General features: G+C 31.6%; 1 protein-coding gene across 5 annotated transcripts in view; it reads left to right on the top strand.

Moving 5' to 3' along the window:
* The window catches only part of LOC145260432 (uncharacterized), a 544502-nt gene that overhangs the window by 405527 nt on the left and 116835 nt on the right, over positions 1-22140 (top strand). For all 5 annotated transcript variants that reach the window (XM_080118436.1, XM_080118435.1, XM_080118434.1 and 2 more), the window contains 3 exons: positions 2071-2338; positions 3499-3643; positions 4360-4445. In XM_080118436.1, the coding sequence (XP_079974562.1) occupies positions 2071-2338; positions 3499-3643; positions 4360-4445 (499 nt within the window). The remainder of the gene's footprint in view (positions 1-2070; positions 2339-3498; positions 3644-4359; positions 4446-22140) is intronic.

The following is a 22140-nucleotide window of genomic DNA, read 5'->3' as shown; positions in this document are numbered from 1 at the left end:
CAGGCGTGCGCAATAAAAGTTAACTCTGCTGCTCCCATTTTATCTAATTAAGAAGGTCAAATAGAAGTCATGCAGCGTTTGGGTTTGTTTATCCAAATTTGACTGTTTCTTCCCCCAACAGATGTTGGGGAGGGGAAAGCAGCTCCCAATTGTCCAGATTGAATCTGATATACAAGACTGATCAAAGCTGATTGCTTCTGGACGTTTTTCCCCTGACGCAATGCCGAGAATATGTCATTTGAGTTTAGTTTCACTTTATTTATACTAAAAAGCCCGATCAACACGCGAGAAACCAAAATAGCAATAATTTTTTAAAAATTGACGTGAATAAATCTATACGCTACGTGCTTTCCTAATTCCTAGATATTATTATATAGGACCTATATAAACAGTTTTAAGTGATAGTAACGAACCTGGGACCATGTGCGAGAAAAGCCTTTTGAAGACATACATGAAATGGTCACACATTTTGCCTTTTATATATATATATAGAAGATTATATTGGACCCAATAAATTTAAATAATTTAAAGTTTTAATAAATGGACTCATGCACCACTACTGAGAATCGAAACTAAAATGTTTAGTTTACGATTTACTTTTTCCTTTGACGTTAATGCCTGAGCTATAAAGACAGGCTTGCTGCAAGGCTAAAAATTAAAACCTGAACCAATAGCTATTATGTTACGCATGCATATTTGTAATGTAGTTGTTTGACCTTCATCTAGCAAATTCCATTATTTTAATTTTCACACCAATTTTCTCTAGCTAAAACCCAAATATAAAACTTCATAGGTGTTTGAATACCTTATATATTAAGTTGAATGTATGTAGACCAAAACTGACACGAGTTTGGTAGGCAAAATTTTTAAACAAATATATATATATATATATGCATTCATAAATATATATAGAAAGAGGTTTGTATTTACTATAACGATTTTATGCAAATATTACATGTAGAATATCAGCATAAATATAATTACACATAATAGTTAACTAAAGATGATCATCCCATAACAAAACTGAAAAAAAACTATTAGAGAATTAATTAAAATGAATGCTTAAAAGAATATGCAAATTAGCTATATCTTTTGCAGATGAATGCAATGCCATGGCCCATGTATAACAAAGTTGTATTTTATTTTTAAATAAATAGAAAAGAGTTAATCCATTTAAATAATTTAATATCACAACAAAAAAAAAAAATTATAGGAGTATATATATATATATATATATATATATATATATATGTGTGTGTGTATTAGTGATGGGACAATATCAATATTTTTTCTGATTCTGCTACAATTATCGATTCTATTCTCAATTTCAGATTCCAATACATTTATTGATTCCCATTCTTTTTGAATATTTAATTATAGAGGTGTCTTTTTTATTTACTACACTGCCACCTTACATTCATTAAACCTTATCCTCGAGTGGCCTTCGAAACTTGATAAATGGTGACTCCCTTTAGCAATAAAAAAAAAAATTTTCTATTGCTAAAAAAAAACGTGCAGATATTTTTGCAAAAATACAAAGTACATTTTAGGAGAGGGCTACATGTCAGAAATTGATCTTTCTCTAATCTTTTTCGTAATTGATTGAAAATAGTAATGTGAAACTCATTTTGAAATTTTCATCAATATTTTTCACTTGTGCCATTTTTTTTTCTTATTTATCTGCTCATATCATTATACCTGTGCCATTTTTTTTTTTTTTTTTTTTTTTCACTTGGCACCATTTTCAGCTAAATTCCTTATGATATATAGATTTTATTTTTACGTGTAGTGTAAAAAGAATAAATATTTAAAATTTTCATAAATACTTGTAATGGAAAATCAAATTTTAAACAAAAAAGACAAACGTAATTCAAAGAATCATTCTGAGAATTGAAAATTAGGCTAAAATTGTTTTTCAGATTCACATACCCCAAAAAGTTCCTGTTTTTCTAATTCTTGATTCTGATTAATCACCCCCCCCACACACACACACTCTTAACATATTTGTAATGTAAATGTAATTTCCTGTTGTTATTTTTTTTTCTTTCAACTAATTTCTAATCCTTTTAGATCCCCACTGACCCCCATGAAGCCAATCCGACCCATCACTCTGGATGAGACAGACAGCAATGAAAGTTTTCCACTGCACAGAGTCACTGGTTTTCTTACTAGCAGCCCTTCGAATGGACATCCCCATGAAGTACCTGTTACGGGAATACAGGACATGTTGTTAAAGAACGACTCTATGGAAATCAACCCGACAGGTTCTGAATCCAGCACCAATCCAATGGATTTCCGCATTAGTATTGGTCAGTTACCCAGCTGGGCAAAAGCAAAGGTAAAGATAAACAGGTTTTCTTTCTTCTTCTGTACTCTTTCCAATTTTCCTTTATCCTTTTTTTCCTTTATCCTTTTTTTCCTTTATCCTTTTTTCCTTTATTCTTTTTTTCCTTTATCCTTTTTTCCTTTATCCTTTTTTCCTTTATCCTTTTTTCGTTTTCCTTTTTTTTTTCGTTTTCCTTTTTTTTTCGTTGTCCTTTTTCTTTCGTTTTCCTTTTTTTTTCGTTTTCCTTTTTTTTTCGTTTTCCTTTTTTTTTTTCGTTTTCCTTTTTTTTTTTTCGTTTTCCTTTTTTTTTTTTCGTTTTCCTTTTTTTTTTTTCGTTTTCCTTTTTTTTTTCGTTTTCCTTTTTTTTTTCGTTTTCCTTTTTTTTTTGTTCGTTTTCCTTTTTTTTTTGTTCGTTTTCCTTTTTTTTTTTCGTTTTCCTTTTTTTTTTCGTTTTCCTTTTTTTTTTCGTTTTCCTTTTTTTTTGTTTTCCTTTTTTTTTGTTTTCCTTTTTTTTGTTTTCCTTTTTTTTTGTTTTCCTTTTTTTTGTTTTCGTTTTTTTTTTTGTTTTCGTTTTTTTTTTGTTTTCGTTTTTTTTTTTGTTTTCCTTTTTTTTTTTGTTTTCCTTTTTTTTTTGTTTTCGTTTTTTTTTTTCGTTTTCCTTTTTTTTTTTCGTTTTCCTTTTTTTTTTCGTTTTCCTTTTTTTTTCGTTATCCTTTTTTCCTTTATCCTTTTTTCGTTTTCCTTTTTTTTTTCGTTTTCCTTTTTTTTTTCGTTTTCCTTTTTTTTTTCGTTGTCCTTTTTCTTTCGTTTTCCTTTTTTTTTCGTTTTCCTTTTTTTTTCGTTTTCCTTTTTTTTTCGTTTTCCTTTTTTTTTCGTTTTCCTTTTTTTTTCGTTTTCCTTTTTTTTTTCGTTTTCCTTTTTTTTTTCGTTTTCCTTTTTTTTTTCGTTTTCCTTTTTTTTTTCGTTTTCCTTTTTTTTTTCGTTTTCCTTTTTTTTTTCGTTTTCCTTTTTTTTTCGTTTTCCTTTTTTTTTTCGTTTTCCTTTTCCTCTAAAGGATTCTTTGAGTTTGCATCATGTTTAAATTTTCTGGAATAATCTCCCCCTTTTTGAGAAGGCGTATCTGTTTCCATTATTTTTTTTTTCTCATATCTGAAGAATTTCTCCTCTTTTAGTCTGAAGGGCAACAGATCACATCAAGTACTGAAGAACCCCAAAGTCCCACTCAACCGCGGGGCAGATGGGCGCAGAGAATCAATAATCAACCAGTGAAGTCTTTGCTGGATGCCAACCAAAACCTCAACATGCCAGAAATGAAAGGTAAGCACAGTCTCTATTTTCCAGCCCAATATGAAACTGGTGCTACCAGATCAGGCTGTCTGAAGATACTGGCTTCTTGACCAAAAATGCACTAATCATTGATATTGTTTTTTTTTCTTTTCCCTTTGCAAAATGCAGTCATGTTTTGCAAAGCTAAAAATAATTTTCTTCTACACAACAACCAATCATGTGTAATGCAGACAGCCATCAGCTTAGATTATTTCTATATTATTGGACACCTTGCAATCGCAATGCTCCCAAAAGAGAGACTAAACCAAAATCTTTAGTTTTTTCTCACTCAAAAACATGACTCCTATTATATCACGATTGTTTGTTCTACCTAGGAAGTTTGACTTGTTCAACCCCACTTCTTCATGTTACCTGTCTCTAGGTACAATTCCGTTTGCAGCTAAATTATCATGACATATACTAATGTGACCCTCATCAAAATTCACACTAGCTATCTTAATCACTAATTACTGGCGTAGGGTCTCTACTATGTGACAGCCTGACTCCCACTTCAACTTTGTCATCAGTCTCTAGGTACAGTTCTGGTTATCCTGACATGCTCTAACGGTGATTCTTATCAAAATTCACACTAGCTAACTTAACCACTATTTACTAGCATAGGGTCCCTACTATGTAACATCCAGTCAATGCTTGTTAAATCTAATACTTATAGATTTAACTTATTTTTTTATTTATTTTCTTTACAGGTTATCGCCAAGTGGCATATAACACGGAAATTGTTCTTGAAGAGGATAGCAGTCAGTCGCAAGTGGATTCTCAAGTTGATTCTCAGGTAAAAAATCTATTCCAATAGCCACAAACCCTTTCATTGCAAAAAATGGGATTTTCTTTCAATTAAAGAGAGAAAGTTTATATGAATGGATATGTTTGAGAAGGCACGGTCATTTGCAGTATTCTATATTTTTCATTATTTTATTTTCAAGAATCTTGTTTCGCTATGTTGTCTTCCTTCAATTTCAGGCCATCTCTCCATTCTTTGGTCAAGTGAGTTTCATTAAGACTATCTCATAAATAACCTTTATTATAATAATAATAATAACTCTAATCTTATATATATATATATATATATATATATATATATATATATATATATATATAATAGAGCTTTTCCTTCCACATTTTTGTGATTAATAGATCTTTTTAATGCAAGGTATATAATCAAATCTGTTTCAGCAATCATTTAAAGCAATAATTTGCTTTAAAAAAAGTTTTATTTCTGATTGCTTTTAATATTTAATCCGGATCAATATTTTATTTTTATTAGTCATAAATAAAAGAAGGAAGAGGAACTTTTACTCTCGCATATATATCTTCTATCACTGCCACCTGTAAAAATTGTTAAAAATTTAATAAGCAACCAAATTTCTGATATTCACTGTTAAATCTTAGTTTTTTTGGGGTTTTTTTTTTTTTTTTTGCTCAGTTGTAGTGCCTTCTTTGAAGAAACATTTATTAAACATATTAATGACCTATTTTAGCTATTTACAGAATATTACTGACATAAATAAATATATGATATAACTTCCAAACATGATTACAATAATTAAAGACTAAAATAATAAATAGATTAATTTTTAGAATCAGTAAATCTGAAATTGGTCTTTCATTGCCAGATAGTATTTATTTCTCGTATGCAGTTTCTGGTTTATGTATTTAATATTAACTCCTATTTGACCCCATGACTTAAAATTTAAGCGTTTTCATTGGCTATTACTTTCCCTTCATCCTAAGCATTTGACATATTAGACTATAAAGAGGGTTACAACAACTGCTTGTTCCAGTTTATGTGTAGTTAATATAGTAATAGTATGGTCATTTACTAATTGCTATGATGACTCGGTCAGTTAGCATGCTGTAATTACAAACAGAAGTTGTGAGTTCAAACCTCATTCAGGGCATAAATATTTTTACTTTGATTTTTGCCTCAAAATGAGGGTTAACTTTTCAAATTATAATACTGAGCAGAGTGTTTAGTTTTACTTGTATTTTTATTTTATGGTGCAAGTTCAAAGTTCATCCTAAAGGTGTCTGCTTCATGAATTGTTGTTCAGAATAATAAAGTTTCTTCTCCAGGCAGTGGGAAGAATCCTCCTCCTTCTCCTAAAGAATAAATTAACAGAGTCTAAATACAGCTCCAGGGTTGAACTCTTAATAAACAAGAGTGCCAAATCTCCTGTGGCTAATCTAAATAAAATTCAGTTTTTCATGACATCTTGATATTTAAATCAAAACACCTTCAACTATGCCATTTAAAAAAGAAAAAAAGTTTGTCCTTCCCTCCTTTCCCATTTGCTTGCTTCTATTTACATTTTCATCTTTGTGGTACAGTCTTAGTACCAACTATTGGATTGGTGCATAAGTATTGTTGAAGAAAAAAAAAATTCAAACATGTTCGACTTTGTTGATAGCGTATAATTATTTATATATGGCATAATAGCATTGACAAATCAGTTTTTGTTAAATCATTGAAGTTAAGCAATGTTGAGCCTGGCCAGTAATAGACCAGTAACCATTTGGGAATACCAGACTCTGTATGTAGGAGGATGTCGACACTGCCGACAACTCCTGCATACCACCTGGTCCCCAGCAGTTTTGACTCTGTCATGCCGCTGGATTAGGCTGGTTGGAATGAGCATGTGAGGCTGGCATTGTACAAACCATCTTTGCTTTAAACAAACTTTTAGAACGTGTCCTCCATCACCCCGAGGATGATCAGATGATCTTTACTATTCTGATGGACGAACTCTCTCTGTTGTTGCCACAGCATTCACTCTGGTTAGATTAAGCCAGCTTCTTTCCTGGCCTGCACTACATCCTGAGGTTAACCTGTGCAAGTCACATGAGATGGATAACCAATCACAATTCACTGTCGAAGGCCGACCACTAGTGAACCTGAGAATCTAGCAAAAGTCCTTTTTGATGATTTGTTGTCCAGGTTTTTAGCTGTTGTGCCACTCGAGCAATAAGATGGAGGATTACATTGCAATTGTTCTTGGTCTGGTATTATCAGATCAGGCTGTCTGAAGATATTGGCTTCCTGACATAAAATACATCAAATATTGATGATGTTTTTTTCCTTTTCAAAGCCAAACCAAGCTCTTCTTCAGGAGTTAATGTAATTCTCAAGACAAAAGGGTTTGTAGAGAACCACGCAACCATACTTTACTGTGATGACAAACAAGGTTGAATAATCCACAGTAAAGTCTTCAGATAACATTAGCTTTATCAAGCTCTCATCTTCTTTCACAACTGCCAAAAATGTCTGCTCATTGAAATTTGAGAGTTGACCTGGCTGACGAGGACACAAAAGATTGGTAGTGGTTACCTATACTACTTTGGCCAAATTCTGTGAGTTTACTGGCACCATTTTGTTTCCAATACCCAAATCAGGACATCTGCTGATCTTGGGACCGGCTGCCAATATCTTGACTGTTGTGGATTGTTGTGCATGGTCTGCATTCATCTGAGATATTGTGTTCTATGGGAGTAGCCGATTCAACCCATCCTGGGTGAATGTTGCTTCAAGTCAAGTCTTTATCTGTGAGATTTGTATTGACGTTTCCAGATTTTTCTTTCATCTAAAAGCATGTTGTGATCACTTGATCACTGTACTGCATTCCGACCTTTCATAAAATGGTAGAGCAGAATATGGATTTTATATTTTGGAAAGAGATTATTTTTATGAAGCAAATCAAATAAACTGTCCATTTATTATTGCTTTTGTTGAATAGAATTTGTTGAGGAACCCCCCCCCCCCCAAAAAAAAAACGGCCACAATAATTATGCACCAACCCAAGTAGTATTGTTTTTTTTTTGTTTTTTTTTTACTCACAAATACTAATCTGCAGTAGAGCTTTGACATTCCCTGTTTAATTTTTGGTGACCCCTGAGATTCGCTGTAGTTCGGATTGGAGAGTATGTCAACAATCAGATCCACATTAGCAATTTATTTTTTAATGCTTTTTTCATAGATAATCTTCTCTGTTTCAACTTTTACACAGAGTTGGACAGACATCTGTTTCTATTTCACTAAGCTGAACTTTTGCGTTAAGTGCTTAACTGGATTGGTAGAGTACCATTATTTCTTATGCGAGTTGAAAATGCAGTTAATCATTTGACTTGAACTTTTTTCAGAATTTTCCTTGTAAAAACTTGAGAGCTTAGTCTATTCTGCGATTTCACTCATAGCTGGGAGCGAGTAAAGATGGATGTATTCTCAAGAATATTAATGAAAACTATTCAACGATTATGACACAATTTGAATAATATACGTGAGAAAAGATTATTTGATAGCATATTTAGATGCTCAGCATCCCTCAGACACTCACACACACACATATATATATATATATATATATATATATATATATATATATTCTTCAGAATAGTTTTTTATTTAACAATTAGTTGTTATGGAAACGTGAGATTGTAGGTTTACAAAAATATTACTGGCAGTAATATTCTATAAGTTATCCCATCTAAACAGGAATTGCTCGATATGCAAGATAGAGCAAATAAATTAAATTGTAATTCAATGAATTTAAAAAAAAACTCAATAATAAAAGCATTTAAAGCATTCTTTGTCTTGCTTAGAATAATAAAAATTCTTTGATATGAAACTCAACCACTTCATTTCATTTCAATGAGAGTTTTTTTTAAATTCATTGAATTACAATTTAATATATATATATATATATATATATATATATATATATATAATCGTAGGATTTATATTTACATATTGTGAATTAAAAATATAGAATTTTTAAATGAAACATTTGAAACAAGGAATACAAAAAATGTAATGTTCTTTCCTTAATCCATGGATTTTCCAATGCATGGCTCATATCTTCAGAGGAAATGTATTTAGCAAAATAATCATTATAGATTGCTATTTAGCACATATGTTGAAAATTAGTTTTAAAATATTTTTAAAGGGACATGGATAAGGACATCATTTTAAGGTGATTCAATGCAAGAATTGGATTCTACAATTTTGGACTTTACCTTTGGTATTGGAATTATCAGCCAGTATGGAATATAAAAATAATCTTCATCTCTATTCCTGGGACACCATTCGGATCATGTATCTCTGAATATGTATCCTTTTCTTGATTAATCCAACTCTTGCGTTGGATCACCTTTAAATGATGGCCTTATCTATGTTCCTTTAAAGATATTTTTCAAGTAATTTTCAATATATATGTTTGTTATATTTTCATTTAAATTGTTTTGTTCTTACTATTTAAAAAAAAAATAGATATGCAAATTCAGTTTCTTGACACATGATTTTGCACGTGTTCCTTTTTCTTTAAAAGACAGTTCTTTCTCTCTTGCTTTAGTTGCTGTGAATTTTGTTCAATAAAGCCTTGGAAAGAGGTTTTACTTTGTCTTCATTTACTTACAACACTACAGTGCTAATTAGCAAGATTTATTATTCATAATGATTATTTTGTTAAAGATATTTCCTCTGAAGAGATGAGCCATGCATTGAAAATCCATGAATTAAGGAAAGAACTTTAAATTTCTTGTATTCCCTGTTTCAAATAATACATTTTTGTCTAAAATAATTCAATATTTTTACTTCACAAAATTTAACTATAAATCCTACAATTTTTACTTTGCTCTATCTTGTATATTGAGCTATTTTATTTGGCTGGGATTGTTTTATATAAAACTGTTTACCCTTCAATAATATTTTCTAAGACTGTAAAGCCACAAGATTAAGTAATCTATGATTTAACTCATCTCATTCTACGGATCTGGTGTTGTTTAGTAGTGTATTTACTGTAGTGCTGCTTCACAGTTAACTACAACATGATCGTTTTCAAGTACAATGTAAACAAGTTCTTATTCAGCCATCCTTTTAAATCAAATTCTGCTCAATTTCCACCATTACCAATCATCAGTGTTGTCTCACCGGACACCTGCCATTAAGTAACCCTTATCTGTGAGTGGCTTTTGAGCCTTGTTTAATAAAAAGAAAAAAAGTGATATCTTTTTTAAAAAAAAAAAAAGAAAAAAAAAAGAAAAACCTACAAACTTGAAACATATCAAAATCATTGGATTTTGCAGTAAGCAAAAAATTGATATATGGTAAAAAACCCCAAATCAAACCAAACATCATGAATAAATATTTGGAGATATTATGAACTTAAAGCATAAATTTGAACTTTTTTGTTGGATTTGCCATAAAACAACCAAACCAAACATAATGGATACCACCCAAACTATGGGATTGACTGTAAGGAGTTCAAATCCTGACTAATCGATTGTGTAAATTCATGCACTGATACAGTTGAGAATGTGTGAATTCACAATTTCTCTCCAGCTATGGTTAAGATTATTTTTCAATTTATCCGATGGTTAGGCCCCAGCTTGTGGGCTTTGGGGAGTGCGGAGCCACCCTTTGATTGCAATTGCTCCCAGTCCACTCTGACCCGGAGTGGTAGTACCTGTTAGGGTCCCAACTATGGGTTAAATAGAAACCGACTTGAAAAAAATATATATATTCTATTAAAAAATTTTTCTTCAGAATAACTGGATTCGGCATTAAATAACCTGAAAAGTGTTGATATGCCGTAAAATAAAAACAACCAACCAACTAATCATATAAAATAAATTGATGACAATAATTGTATTTTGGTGCTATATGGCCCTCAGAAGGGATTTATATTGTAGCTAAACCAAACCTGACATCTCTATATTTTTTATTTTATTTAAAAAAAAATTTTTATTTTGTGTGTTTTGCTTTTTCCTATCTTCTCTGCCCATGCTTAAAAAATGAACCAAATATCTAACCTGATATTTTGTTTTCTATCAGTAGTTTGTAGATTAACATTTGGTCTGATTGGTTTGTTAGCTGAGATCATATTCTTTGTTTTTGGTTTTGTTTTTGCTTTAAAAAATATTGTGAATTCTAAGATCCGATATATGAAAATTTATGATAATTTCTATTTCAGCATAGATTCTGTAATAAAAATAAATAGGGGTAATTTTAATTTTAATATTTATCCATTTTTTTTTTTAACGGATCTCTTCTAATGCAGGATGTTTTATAACTTTTTTATTTTATTTCTTGATTGAATCTCATGACATGGATAGATATGAATGAATTATAGTTATAAAATACCAGCAGGACCCGTTAACCGGTGATATGCCCCACCCCCGCCCCTCTCACACACATTACACAAGTGTATTTTATATTTGCGAAAATCTATGCGTATATTGCATGGGTTTTTTAAGGTAATCCTAAATTTAAAAAACAAAAAAACTGATTAAATATTTACAGATTTTGCAAGAATTGGGAATTGCATCAGAATTGTTTTTAGAGCAGAATCCATAATTGTATCGGAATTGGGAAAAATATTGGCATTACCCCATCATTAGTAATGATTATTTTGCATTCAGACAACTCCAAACACAATCTTTTTTTAAAGAAATTGAATATGATGAAAAAAATGGCCGCATAATTGTTTTTTTTTTTTTATTTTACTTTATAATTTTTGTGGCTTTCATTTTATTTTATTTTTTTTAAATTTCAATATCATATTTTGTTAAGATTAATATTATAACAAAGACCACCATTTTTTCAGCAGACTGACTGTGCCGAAAGTGGACAGCCACGAAGACTTGACCCTTGCAGTGAGGATTAATTGAGTCTCGTCTGAAAACACAAATCCTGAAAGATAAAAAAAAACAAAAAAAAAAACGAAATAATTAAAAAAGAAAGGAATTGCATGATTTTATGAACTTTGTGTTAATGTCCGGAACATTTTATGAGGAAGAAAATAACTCTGCAAAATTGTGCTAATCACTTGTTGCTTTTTCAAATTTACAGATCAGTGATTCTTGGAGGTTTCTTTGAAGAAAAGGAAGAAACATACTTTAGATTTTAGATGGTTTTATTCAGTGTGTGCGTTTAGCAATGGAAAGCATTTTACTAATTATATATGACAAATGGAAATATGACAAATCACGGCAACTGCTGTTTCTGATTCTCTATTTGTGTGATATTTAGGCATCCCACTCAGACAACCTGGCATTATGTTAAGAAGAACTGATTTTAATTTATATGGATGGATATTTTTCCCCAAAAAAAAATTCTTTGTAAAAAAATAAACTATTTCAGACTGATGAGCTGAGATTTTTAGAGGAATTAAATAATTTGTTGATATATTTGCTTTTCATTGTCATTTACTATTAAACAAAACAAACCCTATTTAAAAAAGCCTTTAAAAATTTAAAAAAAAAAAGTAAAAATATATTTTTCATTAACTTAAAGTAACATTTTTTTCTCTCCTTCACTCTTTTTAAAAAAATATATTCCTCATATGTCTGGAAAAAAAAAATCCTATTGTTTTAATGAAAAAAACAAACAGCAGGAGCTCTCATGCCTTAATTAGCCGTGCCTAAATATCATACGAATAGAGAATCAGCAGGAGCAGTTGTCGTCCCTTGTCGTACATTTATCACGTTAATTTGTCGTATGTAATCAGTAAAAACAGTGAAAATGGGTTTTTAAATTTTAGTGTGACAGACCGATGTGCGGAGCCTCTTATGGAGATGCTTGAATGCATCTGCAATAAAAACTGTTCGTTCAATATTAATGTTTTGCAATGAAAATGTTATTTGAAATTGAATCGTGACAGTGCAATGAAAATTCTATTTTAAACGCGTCTTCGATGAGACGAAAGATCAGTTATTTCAAACTAAATTGTGATGCAACAACGAAAACGTTATTTTAAATGGAATTATGATGGAATGACAGAACATCTCAGAAATATACACCCCCCCCCCCTCCCAGCTTCCTTCCGAAATTACTAGATTTAGTTAATAGTTAAAAAAGTTATCACAGGTAGATATTGACTGAAGTATATAGGTAAGTAGTGACTGGTATAAATATATAGATTATCTTTATAAATATAATCCTATAATGCACATAATCCGTCTGTCTTGAACAAGTTAGATTTTGTTAGATATTTAAACTTTTTTTAACATTTAGCAAACTTTGTCCAATGGTATTATTTTCCGCTTCTAGCATCTACTTTGCAGAAATGGAAGTATTTATCAGTTATTAACTTTTAGTAGTGGTTTATTAATCAAACACTATTATTATTAGTATGGTTTTATGGTATCAAGCTTTTATTAGTTTCCTTTACTTTTTCCCAAAATAAAAAGGTCATTATAGGATGACCTCAAAATTGCCACCTGTGCGATTAATAAAATCCACAATCCCATCTGGAATCAACCATATTCAGTACAGTTAAACTTCAGTCGGTGCCTGACTTGTCCACCAACTTTCAGTTATGAATTTTTGTTTCCATCAGCATTCAATAAGGACATTTTAGTGATCGTCTCATCAGTAAGAGGTGCGATCCAAAATAGTCTTCACACACACATCCTGGACCATAACTGTCCTCCCCCCCTCTCTACTCTAGATTTTTATCTCTGGATTATCTGAAAAGATTGTCTTTCAAAACAATCGTCTGACTCTTCCTGCACTGTAGAGGACTATCACAGTCAAAATTAATGCAGTACCAAAAGAGGAATGTGTCAGTGACAGTTTTGCACATTGTATCCAGGTGTTCTCATCATGATGAAATGAAATCTGTTGGATATCCATGACTGGAACTTGGAGGACAAGTCAGACATAGATTGAAGTTTATTTTTGAATTTTTTTAGATGAGCATTGATGAGTCACACATAGACTAAAATGTTTTTGTACCAAACAATGGTTGGATTACAGTAAGAATTATGAATCTTGTTAATGATTCCATGGGATGCACTTTGGAGCGTTGGCCTTCTTGGGATGTCACCCTGTACTATTGTACTAAAATAGTTTTAGTATGCATGTTTTATGGAATATCAACCTCCTTTGGGTCATTTAATATCTTTTGCAAATGAGTAATTGAAAACTAGGCACTATATTAGGATAGCTGGGGAGAAAGCTGTGGGTTCATACCTCTCCAAACAATAGTAAGAAGTAAATGATTACAATCGGTCTGAAAGGATTTAAATTAGTTAATTTCATAAGTTTATAATATAATATCCACTTGATCAGCTTTGCAGCCCTCATCTTAGCCATATTGACGCTGATCATAAGTTGGTATGAATGGAGAAAACATTTATAAAGTCTGCGGAATTTGCAAACCAAGTTCAAATCTCATCAGATCCATTTATTGCACCATTACTTTGGCATAATGGTTAGAAAATTTCTTGATAGGTCCGGAAAACGAGGGTTCAACCCTCTGTAGATCCATGCCGAAGACTAAAAAGAAACGTGATACTTGATACCCTCCTTACTAAACACTCAGCATTATAGGGTGAGAATCAAGGATAAATGGAGTGTCTAAGCAAAAAGAGTAGCAGCCTCCCTTACATCTTTGCATTCTAATAACAAAAGGTATTAACCCCTGGTAGCCCTCTGCTTACAATGAATCTTTTATATATATTCAGTATTAAATAATTCAGGCAACATAAAAAGGGTTAATGTCATAAAACAGATAAAGCACCTTCCCCAAAACTATTAGTGAGGAAGTATATCCTAGTAATAAAAGGTATTAACCCTTGGTATCCCTCTGTTAACAATGAATCTTTTATAGTACATATTCAGCATTTAATAATAATAAAAAAATAAATAAAAGGTTGATTTGCCATAAAACAGATAAAACCAGACCTATGAATGGATTAACATTTCTCACAATTATGTTCTGATTTCTACTTTGTTGGATAATCCTTGTGAGATTATGGATTATCGTTGAAAATACGAAAACAAAATTCTTCCTGACCTTCAGAATCACTGTCTGAATTTGGCTCGTCGTTGCACCTTAAAAAAAAAAAAAAAAAAAAAAAAAATTCCCCCAAACATTCAAAATAACTTTCTTTTTTAAAAGGACAACTATAAAGAGAGAGAGAGAAAAAAAAAGAAGATAATTTCTATGTATGAGAATATTATATATAACTTACATCAACATTGCCAAAGTTTCAACTGAATGGCCTCTTAAGGAATGTATTACTGAATCATACTCACCCTAGGTAAATTTAACCAGTTTCCTTCCTTCAGAAGAAGTCATTTTTACCCTCGGACCCCCAAAATCAACAGATTAGACCATTCCCGTAATGATCTAATCCCTATTAATTGCGTTGTAGTTCTAGGAGGTCCACCCTCCCAGGCTTTGCCTTCTCTCTTTGAAAAGGAGTTTATTGTCAATTACCTGATGCACCCTTACTGGGGAATGCTGACGGGATGGTTCAAGCACTTTTTGCAAGTTTAAGTGTCCTTCCTCGAGGGTGTTGACTTCTCAATCCTACTTTCCGACCTTGGTGTCACAGTTCTTGCAGTTGCTTATGTTCTTAAAGAATGCATAAACATGTTTTTATATATATATATATATATATATATATTGGATTTTCGTCCCAAACAAGGCACAGTGCCATATCGATGTAGGGGGCTACTATCTGGGACATAGTTTGTAGGGCTACTATATAGGGAGTTGAGCAGCAAGATGTCTGTTTACATTACACTTAGACTTCTGCATGTCAGTACAGTCAGGGAAGCAGGAACCTGGGAGGAAATTGCAAAGTTTAACAGTCCTAGGGAAGAAACTATTTATGTCAAGGGGACACAAGGGCTTGTAGTTTATCAGAGCATCTACCATTAAAATATTTGTAAAACAGGCAGAGGGATGCAACATTTCATCGATGGGATAGCGGTTGAAGCCTAGCTGATAGTGTGGAACCTATTACGTTGGCAACTCTCTTTTGAACCCTGTCTAAGACGGAGAGATTAGTAGCAGATGCATTGGCCCAAATCTGGCAACAATATTGCATACGTGGGCGAATGGTGGCCTTGTAGATATACGGGATACTCTCAGGCATAAGTAACTTTCTAGCATGGTAAAGAGAGCCCACAATGCCCTTAATGTATCTGTTCCAACTCATGTTCCCCGAGAATGTTAATCCGAGGAGTTCTTGCAAGGTGGTATCGATATTCTACTGCATACAGTGCCTAGTATTCTCAAATGGTCACTCCTTTTGAACTGACCAGGCTCAGTATTGCTTAACTTTGATGATCTAACGAAACTGGTATGTCAATGTGATTATGCTATGTATTTTACTAGACTGGGTACCTGGTGTTGCCTGGGTGTTTGGAGGTGTGTGTTGAGCAAAAAAAAAGAAAATGGTAATAGACAGGCAGGTTCGAACCCGTGACGCGAAGGCGGAAAAGAAAGTGAAAGAAAATCTGACGTCTTACCGCTACTCCATGATGCGACCGGAAGTTCGGAACATTAAAAATTAGGCAAAGTCAATCCAACCAATATGATGACTTGCAAAAATGACTTGCAAAAAAACAACCTTCCTTGTAGAAAACTGCTCAGTTGAGGGTGAAGGAATTAATGTTTTGGGCCAGTTTTTCGATATTTGTTGTCTGATATGTCGAGCTTCAAAATGATACCAATCTCGTGAAAATCCGTCGCCTCTGTCGAAAGTTTTAGGCATACATGCATACATTTTCATTTAAACAGACAGGTGAGATTTATATTATAGACTAGTGGGGGTACCCGGTGTTGCCCGGGTGTTTCGAGGTGTGTGTGCTCTTAAATCAAAAAGAAACAACGGGGGGGGGGGGGGGTAAAAAGTTTTGGTAGGTAGGTAGGATCAAACCCGAAGCCCTGAGGCGAAGTTGGAAAATAAAATGGGAAAAAAACATGACATGTTAACCGCTCGCCCAGCAAGAAAAAGTTACTGAAAGATGTTTGAATTTATTTAAGTAGGAAGAGAATTGACAGGTACCCGCACTTAATGACTTCATGAGGTCAAATAGAAGTCGCAGAGTTAACATTTTCTGTGAGCGTTATGATGACATTAGCAATAGCTATTCATCAGTTAACATTTTCTGCGGGACAGTTTTTAATAAGGTCAAAAATCCGGTTTGTTTGTTTTTACCCAACTTTGGGAAAAACCAGCTCCTCCGTTTATTAGGGGAGTGTCCAGACAAAAGCAATTGTCTGATATGATGGGGAAAAGCCGACATTGACCAAACGTTTACATCACTTTCCGGAGGCCACCCGGCTGTGGGCCAGGGAACTGCCGATTCGAATCAGTTTTGCTTTTTTTACTCTGAAAAGTGAAAGAAACATGCGGCGATCTAAAAATCGGGAAAAAATAGTGCGTGAAAGTTGGGCAGATTAAATACACATGCGACCCCGGTTCATAACTCGTAGATATTATCATTTAGACAGCATATAAAAAGTTTTAAGGATTGAGCCGACCGAGAAGCCCAGCGGAAAAAGACTTGCGGACATATGCACATAGTTTTGCTTTTATACTTATAGATTCATATTACAGTATGATCACTCTTACCAGTTTGTATATTGTAAATATGCGCAATAGTTATGTGTTATCATGTCTTTATTTGATTCAGCACAAGGGAAAAGTTAAACTACTTAATTTGGGAAAAATCCAACTCCTCAAAAGCTGATACTGTAGAATGGGAACAAAAATAACCTATAAATCTGTTAGCATTTCCTTATGAATGAAAGTGACACAAGCATCAAACAATAAACATCCCCACCCTAAAAGGAGGAGGTAATGTCTTGGAAGATGCTCTCTTTGATCTTAACCATATGTTCAGGAAAAAAAACAAAAAAACAAATGTAATGTCTTGGTTACATTAAAGTTTTTCTACAACTTATATACCTGATCACATGTTAGTGTCCCATCTCTTTTGTTAGAAATTGTTTGCTTCAAAATTTTTTTTTTTTAGTATTTGACAATTCACTTTTTATTTAAAATTTTAAATCATCTTAGTGCAAACAAACTGATTTTTTTTTCTTTTTTATAATTTGATAAAAACGTGGTGAGTATTTTTAATACAATTATGTATTTTGTTTTAAGTCATTTGGCTCCAAAGAGACTATTTGATTCAAACCATGGCAATGACAATCCAAGTTATTTACAATATTTTTTTCCATAGTATTCAACAATTTTTGGATTCGATACATACTATTTATCACACACTATTCAAACTTGGTAATATATATATGAGAGAAAGAAGAGAAAATGTAAAACAAATATAAAAGTAAATACTTTACAAGTTTAATAAATTCAAACACTACAGCAAAAAAATAGTTTGTAAAAAAAAAAAAAAGAAAAGAACTCTTTGAACCTAGATGTTTTAAAAGTATAAAGTCTTCTCTTCAAGAGGATAAAAAAACGCAATTAGTTAACAATCTTTAGTTTACAATTTAGTTTATTAATTTGAAAAAAAAATCTTAAATAATTTTTTTCCCTTCTGAAGAGAAAACTTGTTTCTTTTGAAAAACTTTAAATATCTTCTTTTTTTTTTTATAGACTTTTGTTGCACTGTTTTAATGTATTAAACATGCAAAGTATATAACTTTGTTTTTTTTTAGATTCTTCAGACTATCGTTCTCCTCTTGAATACTAGTTTCTGCAAGAACCTTTGGTTTAAAGTACTTGTTAAAGTTCCGTTTTCAGTGACACTCTTCTGGAGGTTGAATTTTCAATCCTCATTGAAGTGACACTCAAAATACAATTGTGAATTACTAAGGACTTTTACTCAGTCATGGAACGAGAACATACTACTACCATGGGATTAGATGAAGGGTTCCGTTCAAAATTCTGTGGAGATCCAGGAGTTCAACAAGATACGCATAAAAAAAAAGTTGGATATTGCATTGATTGAAACATTATGAAAATAACACTTAAGATGAGAACAGTAGCACGAATAATCCAAATAATACTAATAATCAATCCTCATCTCAAAAATTCAGAAACATTTACATTTGTTTTATCATTTTCTCTCTTATAATAATTCTTTACAATATTGAGTGAATTTTTATCACATTAGTAATCAAAATGAAATAATTTTTATTATACTTAAAAAAAAACAAAAAAAAAAACATGGAAACGAGGAATAAAGCAAAAGAGAGACAATAGTAACAAAAGATATTTGAGTCATGATTTGAACTGACATTTCACCCATAACAGGCTTTATTTATCATTTCCGTGTTTGTTATCTATACTTTCTGTTAGAGTATTATACTCTAAGCATACCTCACACGTACACATATCTATAATCTTGTCTAAAAATGTGGCATGTTTGTAATTAACAATGAAATCTGCAATTTCTTGGTCAAATCCTAGCATGCAAGGTTCATACAATATATATTTAATAAATCATTAATATACGTTCTTATTTACTCCAGCACTATACCAACTGTGTCTGAACTAATATGTCGGCCAGATTTATTTATTTTTATGTGTGTAACGAATCCCTTGGGTTTCATACTTTATTTGCTAACCTCCCAGAAAAGGGTAACTTGGAGAACTTTGGTGTCCTTGCTTTCTTTTTTTTTTTTTTTTTATTTTTTTATTCAACCAATGATATTAAGTGGGATGTCATTTGAGGAGGAAAATAAAATTACTCACAGTACTTTAAATAAAACCATTAACTGATGATGAGCATCCTGGGGTTAAACTTTTCTGTGTTTATCGCCCTGTTTAATATTATGGGCATTTTTTTTTTCCTACATGTTTGTTTTTTATTGTTTGTAGATTTTTAAAACTTCTGCTCATTTCTTGAAATGATTTTGTATAATCTTTGTTTAATCATGAATTAAATTATTTTCTCCTTCATGCCAGTCAATTTCTTCATTATTATTGGTGTAATAATACACTTGTATTGCCATTTGGGTATAGATTATCACCATGCATGTCTGTTTATAAGAATAATTTCAAAAGCACAATATAATCGATCCTTATCTGGTGTTGCGATAGTCAGAAATTTTAATTTAATTTGGTTGAAAATTTTCCCTATATCATAAAACAAGAAAAATCTGTATGATGTACGTACCTGTGATGGAATCAAAATGTCATAGTCCAAAAATCAAGTTTTTTGAAACTAAGAAAATCAAATTTTTTATGATTGCTTAACTCCCCCTTAACAAACCTCTCAAGAAAAATAGATTAAAATTAGCTTTGTAATAACTACAATTTCCCATAAATCACTTAAAATCGTTTAAAAATGCCCCTCCCCCTCGCTTCAATACTTAATAAATGTACAGGAATTTTGGAATATGATTTTTTCGTTTTGTTATGAGTACTTACAACTTACATCATAAAGATTTTTCTCGATTTTCGTTTTTTAATATAGGAAGAATTTTGGACTACCACCTAGTATTCTGTTATCGACTTAACTTCTTTAAGGAGGTCACAACTCCATAGAAATCATCTGTATCACATTGAATGAAGTTTATTCATGTAACAAATATGGCTGTGTGTTGTTGTGATGTTGGTCATGGTCTGTGTCTCTCCCTTTATGCTACAGCATACCTCGTTCTTTTTAGTGGTTAGTAATGTATAGCAATCTGCATAATACTTCAAATGTCTCTCCATATGTATTGACAGCAAGTTTAAACTATCAACAACAAATATTCATTTTGGTTTTAATATTTTTTTGTAGTTTCATTTTTTCTTAAATTCCTCTTAAAGCGTTACAGAATGAGTCTTCCCCAACCCATATTGTCTGGTGCTAACCGATTACACTGTCTACAGATACTGGCTTCCTGATTTTAAATGCACCATTGATGTTATTTTTTTTTTTTTTTCCTTTGCAAAATTCAATCATGTTCTGCAAAGTCAAAAATAACAATTTTTCCTCGAGAACGATTAAACCAAACACTTAGAATAAATTTTTGAAGATATATATTGGAACATAAACTTTTTCCAAAATTACTGCATTCAACATTAAATAATCCAAATAGAGATGATATGCTGTATAAAAAAAAAAAAAAACTAAACCATTAATAAATATTTGAACATAAAGAACTTGAAGCATAAAAACCGTTTTCAAAATTACTGCATTCGACATTAAATAACCTGAAAAGGGTTTATATGCCGTAAAACAAAACAATCAAAACCAAATTAACCTATACCAGCAGTTCAGCCCGGCTTTGGTTGGGTTCTATATAGTGTTCATAACTTTATGTGCATATATATATATATATATATATATATATATATATATATATATATATATTAAAAAGTTTGACTCGTGTCCAGGTAATCTACATCTAAAATTTCAAGTGTTTAGACCCAAAATTGGCAGAGGAGTTTGGTAGCTTTCAAAGGTCAAATCATTGAACTTTGACTCCTTGACAGCTAAATTTCTAGTCAAAAACCGATTAAAAAAATTTTCCCGAATCTCAATACCCCTTATGTAAAATCTCGAATTTGGAGACTGAAAATTGACAGTAGTTTGGTAGGGAAATGTACATACAGACAATTTCACTTTTATAGATATATCGATTGATGGCTGTTTTGGGAAGCATTATAACCGTTTGAACTCCAGCAAGACACATTTCCTCTGTTAAAGGATACCTATCACTAGTTTTCAGTATTTACCCTCTGCAGTTCAGGAATAGTCTGGGTATTGTTTTTGATAGACGTTATCTTTGAGATGACTCCACAGATAAAAATACTGCTGGACATTTAAAACTGGAGCTTAAAGGACAAGTCAGACAGAAAGTTAAGTTTATTTGTACCAAATATGGTTGAATTATCGAATATATTGTGAATTTTATTTCCAGTTCTATGGGAGGCAGTTTTAGGGAGTCATTGTGTATATATATAATTCCTGTCCTCTGATGAGAAGGAGAGTATTTCTTCGAAACTCCACGGTTTAAGGACTATCCACTTATCTTGTGCTTCCTTTTTAAAATTAAATATGTTTTTAACTCTTTTTCAAGATGTTTTTTAACATGTTTTATATATATATATATATATATATATATATAGGAATGGGGGGGGTCATCCTGTATAATAAATATAATTTACATTTATCTTTATAGATTTAAATTCTATGATTTGATTAGAAATAAGGGTGAGAGTCCAGCATTCAACCTAATAAAAAAATATATAAAAATACAGAAAATTTTTCTAATATATGTACCCATGACTGGAAAAAAAAATGCCATATTAGAAAGATAAATGAACAAAAATGCCATATTAAAAATGTAAATTGAAGTATTTATTTTATTTTATTTATTTTTTTTTTAAGAAAATCAAAATTTATGACAAAGTGAAACTTCTTGATCCGCCGTGTTTATTAAATAAGGGGAAGGTAGCACAATTTGAACTACCAAGATCAAAATTACACTTGTAATAATGGTTACAATTTGTTAAAATCACTAAAAATCATTAAAAAAAATTTTTTATGTAAAAAAAAAAAATCAAAAAAAAATCTACTAGCTAAATCTACATAATTTTTTGGAATATGACATTTTCATTCTGCAACGGGAATAGATTTTTTTTTTTTTGTATTAGGTTGAATTCTGAATAAAAATCAAAATAAGTACTCAAGATGGAATGGGATGAAGAAAGGATCAAAAGAAAGAGTTGCTTCTGTCATGCTTATTAGCTTTATAAAAAATGTTAATACA

The sequence above is a fragment of the Euprymna scolopes genome, chromosome 36, assembly GCF_053919585.1.
Source record: "Euprymna scolopes isolate OS-2025 chromosome 36, ASM5391958v1, whole genome shotgun sequence".
NCBI lineage: Eukaryota > Metazoa > Mollusca > Cephalopoda > Sepiida > Sepiolidae > Euprymna > Euprymna scolopes.
The sequence above is the reverse complement of the archived record's forward strand: the minus strand, read 5'-3'. Positions and strand labels throughout refer to the sequence as shown.